The sequence below is a fragment of the Salvelinus sp. IW2-2015 genome, linkage group LG20 (genome assembly GCF_002910315.2).
Source record: "Salvelinus sp. IW2-2015 linkage group LG20, ASM291031v2, whole genome shotgun sequence".
NCBI lineage: Eukaryota > Metazoa > Chordata > Actinopteri > Salmoniformes > Salmonidae > Salvelinus > Salvelinus sp. IW2-2015.
This window is the reverse complement of record NC_036860.1, coordinates 47,108,779-47,122,642: the sequence shown is the minus strand read 5'-3', so window position 1 is coordinate 47,122,642 and position 13,864 is coordinate 47,108,779. Positions and strand designations below refer to the sequence as shown.

At 41.4% G+C, this 13,864-nt stretch overlaps 1 protein-coding gene across 1 annotated transcript; it reads left to right on the top strand.

The window, feature by feature from the left end:
• Positions 1–246: 246 nt before the first annotated feature.
• On the top strand, positions 247–13,864 carry LOC111980149 (uracil phosphoribosyltransferase homolog). Its single transcript, XM_024010804.2, has 8 exons — positions 247–710; positions 7,223–7,417; positions 7,527–7,637; positions 7,814–7,883; positions 8,017–8,079; positions 8,306–8,485; positions 9,198–9,293; positions 13,357–13,864. Exons 3-8 carry the CDS (start codon positions 7,593–7,595, stop codon positions 13,476–13,478), a joined length of 576 nt encoding a protein of 191 aa, XP_023866572.1. The 5' UTR covers positions 247–710; positions 7,223–7,417; positions 7,527–7,592; the 3' UTR covers positions 13,479–13,864.

The following is a 13,864-nucleotide window of genomic DNA, read 5'->3' as shown; positions in this document are numbered from 1 at the left end:
GAAGCGAGAGGTTTCACTTTAGCTTAAATCTGTACTAAATAAGCCCAATGCGTTTCTATGGGCTTATTTTGGACCGAAGCTTGTGGACCTTTGGCAAATCGATGTAGGCCACTTGACTATCATCATCATCATCATCTCGCCCATTGTATCGTAGGCATTAAAAATAGTCTCATGCACTCATTGACAGAATGCGCTCTCAAGCGGTCCATACGGACAGAAATTCTGGCCATTCAGAGGTGAGAATTAGGTGTGACCTAATTTCCTGTTTATGTGCCTGTAGCTTCATGCTAATAAGGATATTTTTTGATACCTCCACCCAGAAACGGGGAAGACAAAAAATGTCTACAAAGACATTAATATGAATAGCAAAAGGATATAGCGCTTAAACTGCTTATTTAACTATTTAACGTGTTCTTTATTCAATGAGAACGTATTTTGACAACGGTAACGTTACTGGTACGGAAATCAAAATGCCTTGCAAAATCAGCAGCTGAACAACAATGACAGTCATGAGCACGCGGCAATGAGCAGCACCAAGCATGTTCGGTTTAATAGCTGCGGCAACAGCGTCCTGCCAGAATCGCATAGAGATGCAGAGGTCTCTGAAACTTGAGATCATGTGTTCAACAATGAACTACCGAGGAAGACTGGACCGCAATTAAAACTGCTTCCTTTGAATGACCAAATACGAGAATTATCATTAGAGACAAGTGAGTAATCTTTTGTCAATACATAATAATACCACAGAGTGCGTGTCTGGCACTGGGTATTGATCTGTATTATTATGCACCAGACGATGACTGTTTGATAATGTGGAAATTACACATAGTATACCAAGTGAATGGCCAATCGACACCATGTTACTATTTATAACTGTCATATTACACTGGATTTATAGTACCAGTCAAACGTTTGGACACACCTACTCATTCAAGGGTTTTTCTTTATTTTTACTATTTTCTACATTGTAGAATAATAGTGAAGACATCAAAACTATGAAATAACACATATGGAATCATGTAGTCACCAAAAAAGTTTTAAACAAATCAAAATATATTTGAGATTTGAGATTCTTCAAAGTAGCCACACTTTGCCTTAATGATAGCTTTGCACACTCTTGGCATTCTCTCAACCACCTTCATGAGGAATGCTTTTCCAGCAGTCTTGAAGGAGTTCCCATATATGCTGAGCACTTGTTGGCTGCTTTTCCTTCACTCTGCGGTCCAACTGATCCCAAACCATCTAATTTGGGTTGAGGTTGGGTGATTGTGGAGGCCAGGTCATCTGATGCAGCATTCCATCACTCTTCTTCTTGGTAAAATAGCCCTTAAACAGCCTCAAGGTGTGTTTTGGGTCATTGTCCTGTTGAAAAACAAATGATAGTCCCACAAAGTGCAAACCAGATGGGATGGCGTATCGCTGCAGAATGCTGTGGTAGCCATTCTGGTTAAGTGGTGTGCCTTGAATTCTAAATAAATCACTGACAGTGTCACCAGCAATGCACCCCCACACCATCACACCTCCTGCTTCATGGTGGGAACCACATGTATATAAAAATATATATTGATTTGTTTAACACTTTTTTTGGTGACTACATGATTCCATATGTGTTATTTATAGTTTTGATGTCTTCACTATTATTCTACAATGTAGAAAATAGTACAAATAAAGAAACTATATAGCACAAGGTTTCTAATACAAATAATGTTAGACCTTACAGAACAATCGACACTATACTGATAACTGAACATTAAATGATTGCAATAATCACAATTTGAGTTTCCATTTTGAATAACAAGCTGTTGTAAGGTGATACCACGAATAGGCCTACAGGTTTCTTTTTTGAAAGTTGATCATGGTCGTCACTAGTTTTAGAGAAACAGAGTTTAATAGTCACATGTACAGGGTTGCATATGTAGTTACAGGACACAGTGAAATTTCTGAGCTCCAACAATGCAGTACACAGTTAAATAAAACAATAAAAATAATAAAAATAGATCATACAAATAATAATATATAGCGATGATAAATGGGAATGTCCATAGGAGGAGCAGAAGAGGGGAGGAAGTCCGGAGGGGGGGTGGGGTGTATCTGACTAGTGGTGGCTATTCAGCAGCCTGATTGTCTGGGGGAAGAAGCTATTGGCCAGTCTTTCAGTTTTTGCCATGATGCTCTTATACTGTCCTGAGTGATGGAAACAGGGAGAATATTTATGGCTAGGGTGAAGGCTGTAAAGCCGAAATGTCTGTGTACGCTATGCTATCCCTGATGCAGTAAAAAACTAAAAAAACATTGAATAATGAAGTAAGCTTCAATTGTGCGTTCAGCTGAGCGTACCACCCTCTGTAGCGCCTTGCACTCAGCGGCCGTACCAGGCTGTGATACAGCCTGACAGTATGCTCTCGATGGTGCTCCTGTGGAACACTGAGGGCCCTTGGAGACAGGCCGATTTCTTCAGCATCCTGAGGTTGCCTTCTTCACCACAGTGTCCATGTGGTTTGACCATTTCAGCTCCTCGAAGATGTGTACGCCGAGGAACTTGAAGTTTTCGACCGTCTCCATCATGGGCCCATTGATGAGGATAGGGGCGTGCCCAGCCTGGTTCCTTCTGAAGTTCACAATCAGCTCTTTTGTTTTGCTGACATTGAGGAAGAGGTTGTTTCCCTGGCACAATGCCGTGAGAGTGCCTACCTCCTCCCTGTAGGCCATCTCGTTGTTTTTGGTAATCAGGCCTACTACTGTCGTGTCGTCAGCGAACTTGATGATGGAGTTGGAACTGTGTGAGGCCACGCAGTCGTGTGTATACAGGAGGGGACTGAGGACATACCCTTGTGGGGCCCCTTTGTTGAGAATCAGTGTACAGGACGTAATGTCACCACCTGGGGGGGGCGGCCCGTCAGGATGTCCAGGACCCAGTTGCATAGGGAGTAGTTCAGGGCCGTGAGCTTAGAGGGCACTATGGTATTGAAGGCCGAGCTGTAGTTGATAAACAGCATCCTCACATATGCATTCCTTTTGTCCAGGTGGGTGAGGGTAGTGTGCAGTGCAATGGCGATTGTGTCGTTCGTGGACCTGTCAGGGTGGTAGGCAATTGGAGCGGGTCGAGTGTGTTGGTGAGGGAGGAGGTGATGTGGTCTTTGTCTAGCCTCTCGAAGCACTTCATGACTACAGAAGTGAGTGCTGTGGGTCGGTACAGTTACTTTCCCTTTCTTGGGCACAGGGATGATAATGGACATCCTGAAGCAGGTGGGGATATCAGCCTGTGCTAGAGAGAGATTGAACATGTAAAAAAACAGGGGTTGGGACCAAATAATTTTCCGATAGTTTTGTTCTGAACAGAACCACTATTTTTTTGTTACGTTCCACTGTTTCCCACCAGCAAAAAAAGTTCAGAACCGGTTCGAACCCCAAAAAGTACTGGTTTATATTGTTCCTTTCTGTTCCTTTTTTTAACCTGTGAAATCAGTTTTTGTTGATTTTGCTCATTAAGTTACTTCACCAGTCAGTGTGGATAGAACAGGCAATCTAGTTGTTTACATGTGTGGTGGACAGATAAGGGTAGCCTATGGTGCAAGATGTGACAAACATTTTACGAGTGGAGAGAAAGCGAGAGAAGGTTGAGGAGCAGGCTTGAAGCACTAGGCATCTTGTTATGACATGCATTATCTGAATTAGGTCCACAGAATTATACCAATGTGATAACTAGGCCTATAGTATCCTTAACTAGCATTGAAAAAGTTCATCCATTCATCTGTAGCTAATGAAAAAAAATCGAGCCCTATTTTCTCATGCTTCTAACGTCAGTAAAGTAGCCTATGCTTCAGAGGGGGGAGGGGCAGGTAGCCTAAACACGCACACACAGTGGCAAAGATTTTCAGCTTGCAGGCAGATGCTGGAGTACCTTTTCGAATGACAGAGTGAGGGCTTTGCATAGTTGCTTTGTTGTGTTTTTTTGTGGGACTAGAAAAAAATGCCTGGAACGTAAAATAATGTTATTAACCGGTTTACTTTCTTTTAAAATAACGGTTCTGTTCCAGAACAGTATAGATCATTTTCGTTCCCGGTTCCGTTTCTGTTCCTTGGATAAAATTATTTTACTGTTCCCTGAACCAGTTCCAACACCTGCCAAAAACACAACAGGCAACTGGTTAAACATGTTCTGAGGGCGCGGCTAGGGATGTTGTCTGGCCTTGCAAGGGCTAACACGTATGTCCTACATGGAGACCGTAACCACGAAGACCTCGTTGTCCTCAGGGGCTCTCTTCGACTGCTAGTCATCGATGTGCTCGAAGCATTAGAAAAAGCTGCTTACATGACACCTTTCTAGATACCCAAATCTCTTTAGTTTAATAGGAAACTCACCACCCTAACCCCACTTATATACAAAAGTAACTTTGTTTTACATTTTGGTTTTTGAATTAGAGGGTGATGCCTCTGAAATATATGCACTGATTGAGTAGGTAAAGTTATTGAGATTGAACACCTTTTAGAGAGATGGTGAGAGAGACAATTCCTCAGTTTAGGGTTCTTTAATATTAATTGGAAATTAACAATGTTTGAAATTCTGTGCAACGTCACTCAGCTGTGATTATCCAATTAACTGTCCATTTATCCATGCAAGATGTGGTAGTTTTGGTATTCACGCACAGTGATGAATAAATTGGTCAGAAAGGAAATAATGTCCAAAACTGACATTTGTGTTCACAGCAGTACAGTGGTTCTTCTTTTAAAGTTTTAAGCTTATGCTGCGACCATTAGTGGTAGATGGTGGCATTCTGTCATTGCACCACACTATCACAAGGGGGAGTTGGAACGCTATCGGTAGTCTAAACTGTGGCACAAATTGACTATCTGTTCGTAATTAATGAAAATGTGTTTTCAGTCTGATAGTCTTTAATAAATACATGTTAGACTGCTCAAGTTAATCTGCTAATGTTGTGTGTGTTCGATTATTTGGGACATTGTGGTTACAATGAAGAATGTAAACAAAATAAATCCTATTCATTTTGAATAATCAGATGTGTGTTGCAAGCTTTATTTTTCCTTGTTTATTTTATCTCCAGCGCCCGCATCACTCTCCGCCTCATGGCCTCAAACTGCACCATATATTACATATTGGATCACAAAAAAATATAACTTTTACATTACCATGTAGTTAACCAATAAAATGGACTGACGGGGATGTGGACATACTCGGTATACATATCCCGAAAGAAAGAAATGATCTCACTCCAATAAATTTTAATAGACAGTTAGCAAAAAATAGTAAAAAAAATAAAAAATAACGTTCCCAAGGTAAACGGACTATTTCTCAGGTCCAGATCGTAGAATATGCATATAATTTACAGATTAGGATAGAAAACACTCCAAATTTTCCAAAACTGAGGCGAAAACCTGAGGAAATCTAACCCGGGAAGTGATATTTTTGTTAAAAAATCTTTGTTTCCTGGCCTGTCTTTCTTCCATTTAAAGGGGGTATCAACCAGATTCCTTTTCCAATGGCTTCCTCAGGCTGTGACCAGGCTTTAGACATAGTTTCAGGCTTTTATAGAATTCTTTTATTTTGAAAAATGAGCTAGATTTTTCAAAAGTAGTCAGGTGTCCTCTGAATAGTTCCTACGCGCGAGAGGGGAGTTCTCTATTTTCTTTTTCTCTCTTATTGAATAGGTTACGGTCCGGTTGAAATATTATCGATTATGTTTGTTAAAAACAACCCGAGGATTGATTATAAAAAATATTTGACATGTTTCTACGACCATTACGGATACTTTTTGGACTGTTCGTAGAACGGAACGAGGCTGTAGTTTTCTGAACATAACGCGCAACCTAAACGGCGTTTTTTTCTTATAAAAGTAATATTTATCGAACAAAAAGAACATTTGTTGTGTAACTGGGAGTCTCGTGAGTGCAAACATCCGAAGATTATCAAAGGTAAGCGATTCATTTTATTGCTTTTCTGACTTTCGTGACCATGCTAATTTGGGGCTAGCTGTTCTAGCATTGATTGATACACTCACAAAAGCTTGGATTTCTTTCTCTGTAAAGCATATTTTCAAAATCTGACACGATAGGTGGATTAACAACAAGCTAAGCTGTGTTTTGGTATATTTTACTTGTGATTGCATGATTATAAATATTTTTAGCAACATTTTGCGCCCTGCAATTCAGCGGTTGTTTAGGAAAATGATCCCGTAAAAGGGATCCGTGCGCAGAGAAGTTAAGATCCTGCCTATTTGTGGAAAAATCACCCTGCTTAACTCTCTGAATTCAATTTACATATTTCTTCCCCGGTAGATGCTGTGTTATTGGTTGATGGACAATATTAAAAACAGTCAAATGCATTCTCTCCGTTTCCCACACGCACTTTAAACATTTGGATAATAAAGCATTTAAAAGGCTGACATTGGCTGATTTTAATACTTCTGACAGCCGAAATTCTAATATATATATATATATATATAAAGTAAAGACCAGTAGTTGATTTATTTAAGCAATATTTTTAGCATTTTCCGGCCTACTTTACAGTGTTGTAGCCTACACAGGCGAATAGAAGTGTGCGTGACCATAATCCTCAAGCACCTTTTCGCGCTGCTCTGAGACAAGCATGGGGACTGGTCTTATTTTCATCTCCGTTTGGGTATTGGTTAGACTACAATTAGGATGTGGAAATGTTAGGATTATTTTGCTCTTCACTCGCAGTCACTTAGAAGCCTACTCCCGACCGGTCCCGTTGTACAGCGCCATATTTTCCTAATGGAAACTCTGAGCGTTTCGTTTTTTGTTTTTCTTGGAATAGAAACACCATAATATTAATCAAATTAATTAAGCTAAATTTCTTTAAATCAATCCCATATACTATGTTCTTACAAAAAAAAGGTTTTAAATTCTCTAGTACAGCCAATATTAAAAACAGTCAAATGCTTCTCAAAGATGCCCTCTGATGGTCAAACGAGCACTAGAGCATTAATGGCAACAATGGCTGACACTTAAAATAACGTGCCATAGAATTCTGCGGCAGCCTGCAAGCTGTGCTGCAGTAGGACTCAACGTTTAAAGGAAGAACCACTGTAGGTGGCAAGCTGCACTTGGTAATGAACTAAACACTCTGCCAGCTTGTGATATCTGTGACGTCATCACTGAGTTCTTAAAGGGACAGGCTTTTTTACACAGCCGCCCCAAATGTCTGCTATGACATTCAAACCAGATGGAAAGTCTGTTCTAGGTGACAGGTTCTTCTGCATCGTCATCAAGGATGGCTGGGAGCTGCACCAGCCGAGCCACTGGTCGTAGCTAAGTCCAACCCTTGACCTGGATAGAAGCAGTCCAAATATGTCCATCAGTTCCGGGGGAAGCCTTCCCAACAGGCCAGAAAGCTTGAGGGAGCTGAGGGTCCACGATGAGAACCACTTGATCCACAGTAAGTTCCCTTCCATCCTTCCTACACTTGTCCTTCCTGTAGACTTGACAAGTAATAGCGAACGAACTGGGACCTAAAGTGATCGGCAAGGACTTGGCTATGCCTCCAGCGGTGTTTCCCTAGGATGTTACTGGAGTCATACAAAACCTGAGGAAGAGATACATCATAGCGTCCCATGAGTAGGAGGCTCAGTGTGACGGGATCTGGGTCCGTGAAAATGGTGAGGAGCTGAAGCTCATTGGCTAGAACTCTAATTGCTAAGGGGCTGGCCCACATTGGGGAAAATGGTGCAGCACAGCTTCCAGAAAAACAGTCGCTTTCAAACTAGAGATTTTGTGAGTGACTCATTTGTATAATGCACACTGTATTGTTTTGACCCACTCTGTTTTTCCACAGATGAGAGTAGTGGTTGAAGAGGGACTCAATCAGCTGCCATACAGCGAGTGTACAGTGACCACTCCCACAGGTTAGACATATTGAGTGAAATTCGTTTGAAATTATAGAAATTGGGCAAATACTATGCATTACTGTAAAATGTCTCACCAAGACTAGAACTGACTATTTTAATATCTCTCTCTCTCTCCCAACTCTTCCTTCAGGGCATAAGTATGATGGCGTGAAGTTTGAGAAAGGCAACTGCGGTGTCAGCATTATGAGAAGCGGTAAGACACTGATTATATAGGAGATTAAAGGAAAAATACATCTGAATTGGTCTCTGACTAGAACTCCTGACTGGTAGATTTGCCTATAAGCACCTGACATACATAGCATTATCCAATTACTGTTTGACTTATCAGTTGCTCATCATTACTACGTCTTGTATGAGGTTTCATTTGAATGAACTGCGTGGAATTCAACATCTATCCATTTCTGTGTGTGTGTGTGTAGGCGAGGCCGTGGAGCAGGGACTCAGAGACTGCTGCCGGTCCATCCGTATCGGTAAGATCCTCATCCAGAGTGACGAGGACACTCAGAAGACCAAAGTTTACAACGCCAAGTTCCCCCTAGATATCAACAGGAGGAAAGTCCTCCTAATGTATCCCATTCTCACTAAGTATGTATCATCATGTCAAGTATGGATCACCAACAGACTCAATACAGTACTAACTCCTCCTCAGGACAAAGAGTTCATGTGAAGTGTCGCTCTGCCCTGGGCCCAAGGAACTGTGCTGTAGGAGTCACTTTTTGAAATTACCAGAAATTAGGACTAAATTGCTCCCGTTAGCAAGGCAATAGTGTAGTAGTCATGGGCATCCCCTGTTTTTATGAAGAACACTTGACAGTGAGACTTTTCCACTTGATTTGCTCTCTGCAACACGATTTCTGTTAAATTACACCTTCCAGCTAAGATAATTGTGGGAAGGTGTCTTTTATTCGGCTCTGAAAATGACCTTGGTAGGTAGCGTGCTTCATATTTTTCAGCATCATTTACCCCAGGCAGATAATTACACGTTTCTGAGGGAAACCATAAAGAGCTCACTGGACGGCAATGAAAATTATGAATAGGCCAAATGGAGCCACTGAGAGTGAAGTAATGGTCATCTTTTTGTCCTCTAACTAGCATCCCTCCCTGGGAGCATGAAAACCTGCCTTGAGACAGATCAAAATGACATGTTCTTTTATAGAAAGTATCAGCAGATGAGTCATAGATGATAACTCAAGGCTAGTACTAAGGACAGACTTTTCTTCAAGACTTCATTAATGTTGCCTGTTCCTCAGTCAAGTCACTGTGATGTGTCCTGTTTTTATGCTATCTAATATACATATGTTCTGCCTTCAGGTACAGGTAACACAGTGATTGAGGCTGTGAGAGTTCTGACTGAACATGGTCTCTGGGCCAAACATATCCTCCTGAGCCACTTCTCCACCCCTCACAGTACGCCTCACCTATATAACACTGCCTCACCTATAGTCCCTAGCTTAATATGGAAGTAGACTCCATAAGGTTCAACATTCTAGGGTTTCATACTACACCCTGTTTTCCATTCATTCAGGGCTCTATTTGTAACTGCGCAAGTGTGAAGCGTGTGTTAGTTTGCAATTTCGTCATGCAAAACTGACACAGTGGCATTTTCCAGCCTTAACGCCAGGTTCGGCAATTTACCCGTTTAACATCAGCTTGCTTGCGCTAAGGTGGGAGGGGTGGCCATATTTGAGGCTTGTTTTTAAAGACACCTCAAATATGGCCATCGGGCGAGGGGCACTCTATGAAAATAGGGATGGATAGCCTACTTGAACAAGCCAAATGCAGGCATGTGAATTGTGAATAATTAAAAAGCATTAGAGCAAAAACKCTCCAAAATATTTCAAAGCACTCGCAGTAGACCATTTAAACCCCCTTTTATTTATAGGCTACTTTTGGCTAATGGCCAGGACTTAAAGACACACCTATGCGTTGCTGCTAAACCAGCCTTGATTAAGGGGGAGGGCAGGCTATGCTTGGCTTTTAATCAAATTAAATGGGTGGGAAACCAATAGTATTTTTATGTTTCTAATTACGAGATTCACCAGCACAAAAGGCACACGTCTCCTTCCATGGGCACTGTGCTTTTAAAACTTCCCATTTACGCTGCTTGAAATTGTAACTTTTGCGCTTGTTTTTAAGGACATACCTGCTCAAGCGCAATGCTTTTATCATGTTCCTGTCGGTTGTCATGCACACCTGTCTGTCTTCGTGCGTCTTTGAGACCCTGGGCTATTGTTTCACTGGTATGGTCATCGGGGAAGTATGACGTCTTGAGGCATACATTAAGCAATGTCTATTTTTCATCTATATAGTGGACTGTCAAGCTTAGGTATGGCTCCGACATTCTGCTCGACCATAGATCGGTTGTGGTGGAAAAGTAAGACACATTAGCCAGCTTCTCAGTGACTATTTGGCGGGTAGCAATGTATAACCGCGGCAATGCTTCTTCTGCAAAATACTTGCGGCTTGGTAGCTGATATTTGGGGTCAATTGTGTTTAGCAGCTTTTTGAAGCCAGGCTTCTCCACTGTATAGATGGGGACCATATATTTTGCTATATGATAGGTCACCGCATCTGTTATCTCCTTCCACCTCAAACTGTTCTTGTCATATGGGATGATGTTTGAAAATTATGCAGCTATGGTATATTTAAGCAATAAGGCCCGAGGCTAAAGGCTGTTCTTATGAACGACACAAAATAAATGTACATGTTATTCAATAATTTCATCCAAACTGCTTGCGAGCGTCTGCGTAGCCAGGCACTAAAATGCAGCTTGGTTCTATTTTTTATGCTTGACGCGCCGCAAGTCCCGCCTCTCCCATATCCTCATTAGTTTTTAGGAGCATATACCCACAAGGGTGATTTTAAATCTGAACTGAGGTCCAGACTCCAGCCCAGTTGGTGGTGGTAATGCACCTTAAAGTTGGTTGCCAACTGCCATATAAAGTCAGAAAAAGAAGAAAGAGACTGAAGGAGGAGAGATGACTAAAAACGAACTAAGTATCTGTGGATTAATAGTAGAGTAGAGGACCTTGTGCATTTCAGGTAAAATAACAACCCAACATTTATATCCCAGGACAAATTAGCTAGCAAAAGCAAGCTTGCTAAATGGCCATGAATGTTTAATGCGTTTCGACCTATTCCAAAATAAATATAGGTGGTTCAGACTTCGTTTTGATATTTCAACCTGCGCGTCCTGATCACATCTGATGTGGATGGACAAAATCAACATGCGCACGATGGCATGCGTGCTCGGTTTAGTCAGCATGTTAGCTGTGCTGCCATATTGCGTAGCAATTGTCTTTCGACACACTTTGCACAGGACATTGGTTTGCTGAACATGTAACTTCTCAAACTTGAACCACTTCCTTATAATAGAACAAACATTGCTACCCTTTTTGGGAATGATTTCATTCTCACGAGAGGCTGAGCTGGCTTCCTCATTGTAGAATGCCTGCCGCTACACTTCATGGGCATGGTTACAACTTGGGGAAAGGCTGTCCAGGATTGTGATTTGTGGACAACTTTTGTGCATGTGTTGTGACACCGTTGGGGCATGGTTCGGTTCACTATGGGTTGACAGAGCAAGATGATGCATTTGCCAATGTTATAACTCAAACCCTCGTAAAAACAACAAAACCTTGATTCTTGCCATACAGCCATTTGGTATATTGCACAAAAACATACAGTATCAGTCAAATATATTGATTTAATTTGAATGTACAGTACCAGTCAAAAGTTTGGACACCTACTTATTCAAGGGTTTTTCTTTATTTTTTACTATTTTCTACATTGTAGAATAATAGTGAAGACATCAAAACTATAAAATAACACATATGGAATCATGTAGTAACCAAAAAGTGTTAAACAAATCAAAATGTATTTTATATTTGAGATTCTTCAAAGTAGCCACCCTTTGCCTCTATGMCAGCGTTGCACACTCTTGGCATTCTCTCAACCACCTTCTTGAGGTAGTCACCTGGAATGCATTTCAATTAACAGGTGTGCCTTGTTAAAAGTTAATTTGTGGAATTTCTTTCCTTCTTAATGTGTTTGAGACAATCAGTTATGTTGTGACAAAGTAGGGGTGGTATACAGAAGAGTGCCCAATTTGGTAAAAGACCAAGTCCATATTATGGCAAGAACAGCTCAAATAAGCAAAGAGAAAACAAGAGTCCACCATTACTTTAAGACATGAAGGTCAGTCAATACGGAACATTTCAAGAACTTTGAAAGTTTCTTCAAGTGCAGTCGCAAAAACCATCGAGCGCTATGACGAAACTGGCTCTCATGAGGACTGCCACAAGAAAGGAAGACCCAGTGTTATCTCTGCCGCAGAGGATAAGTTCATTAGTTACCAGCCTCAGAAATGGCAAATAAATGCTTCACTGAGTTCAAGTAACAGACACATCTCACCATCAACTGTTCAGAGGAGACTTCGTGAATCAGGCCTTCATGGTCGAATTGCTGCAAAGAAAACACTACTAAAGGACACCAATAAGAAGAGACTTTCTTGGGCCAAGAAACACGAGCAATGGACATTAGACCGGTGGAAATCTGTCCTTTGGTCTGCTGGTTCCAACCACCGTGTCTTTGTGAGACGCAGAGTAGGTGAACGGATGATCTCCGCATGTGTGGTTCACACCGTAAAACATGGAGGAGGTGGTGTTTTGGTGTGTGGGTGCTTTACTGGTGACACTGTGATTTGTTTAGAATTCAAGGCACACTTAACCAGCATGGCTACCACAGCATTCTGCAGCGATACGCAATGCCATCTGGTTTGGGCTTAGTGGGACTATCATTTGTTTTTCAACAGGACAATGACCCAACACACCTCCGCTGTGTAAGGGCTATTTTACCAAGAAGGAGAGTGATGGAGTGCTGCATCAGATGACCTGGCCTCCACAATCCCTCGACCTCAACCAAATTGAGATGGTTTGGGATGAGCGCTCAGCGTATGTGGGAACTCATTCAAGACTGTTGGAAAAGCATTCCAGGTGAAGCTGGTTGAGATAATGCCAAGAGTGTGCAAAGTTGTCATCAAGGCAAAGGGTGGCTATTTGAAGAACCTCAAATATAAAACAGATTTTGATTTGTTTAACACTTTTTTTTGGTTACTACATGATTCCATATATGTTATTTCATAGTTTTGATGTCTTTGCTATTATTCTACAATGTAGAAAATAGTCAAAATAAAGAAAAACCCTTGAATGAGTAGGTGTTCTAAAACATTTGACCGGTAGTGTATTTAGCCATTGAGCATGTTCTGATTTGCCAGTGAGGGGCCAAGCATTGACACAAGCCTTGACACACCCACAACTTGTTTATCAAAACCCAGCCCTTTCGTGCCATCACTAGCTACTGCACCCTTAATTCCGGTTGTGAAAATAGCAATTATTACTGACACACTCCCAAACCTATGACGTTACCGCCAGCGCTAAGATTTACCATGGCATTATGTTTGTTAAAATAGAGCCCTCAACTCTAATGGTTGTGTCCATCATTCAAGAGTTCCCAGAGATCACCATACTGACCACCGAGGTGTACCCTGTGGCTCCCACACACTTTGGCCAGAGGTACTTTGGGACAGACTAGTCAGCCCTCCAGGGCCATTCATTGGGATACCATATTATGAGAACCAACCATTGAATGGTCCCTCTCTCTGTCCGATGTAAATTTGTCCACTTATTTCAAAAGGACTTGTTACCCTGCTGAAGAATGCAGCTTTGCTCTGTACGCCGCCTTAACCTGTGCTCCTCAGTCTGACACAAACAATGCAAAGATTATCCTGGAAACAAGAAAAGCACATTCCATGCAGGTCTTTTAGGAACTAGTCTAGCGGGCTTGCATGTACTGCTGCCATTTTATTTATTCAGTTATGGTAGTTAATTCTAGGTTGTTTTCTCTCAACAGAAAGTCTAAAAAAGTCAAATAATTAAAATATATATTTTTCAATGTATTCTATTGTCGTCATTATTATT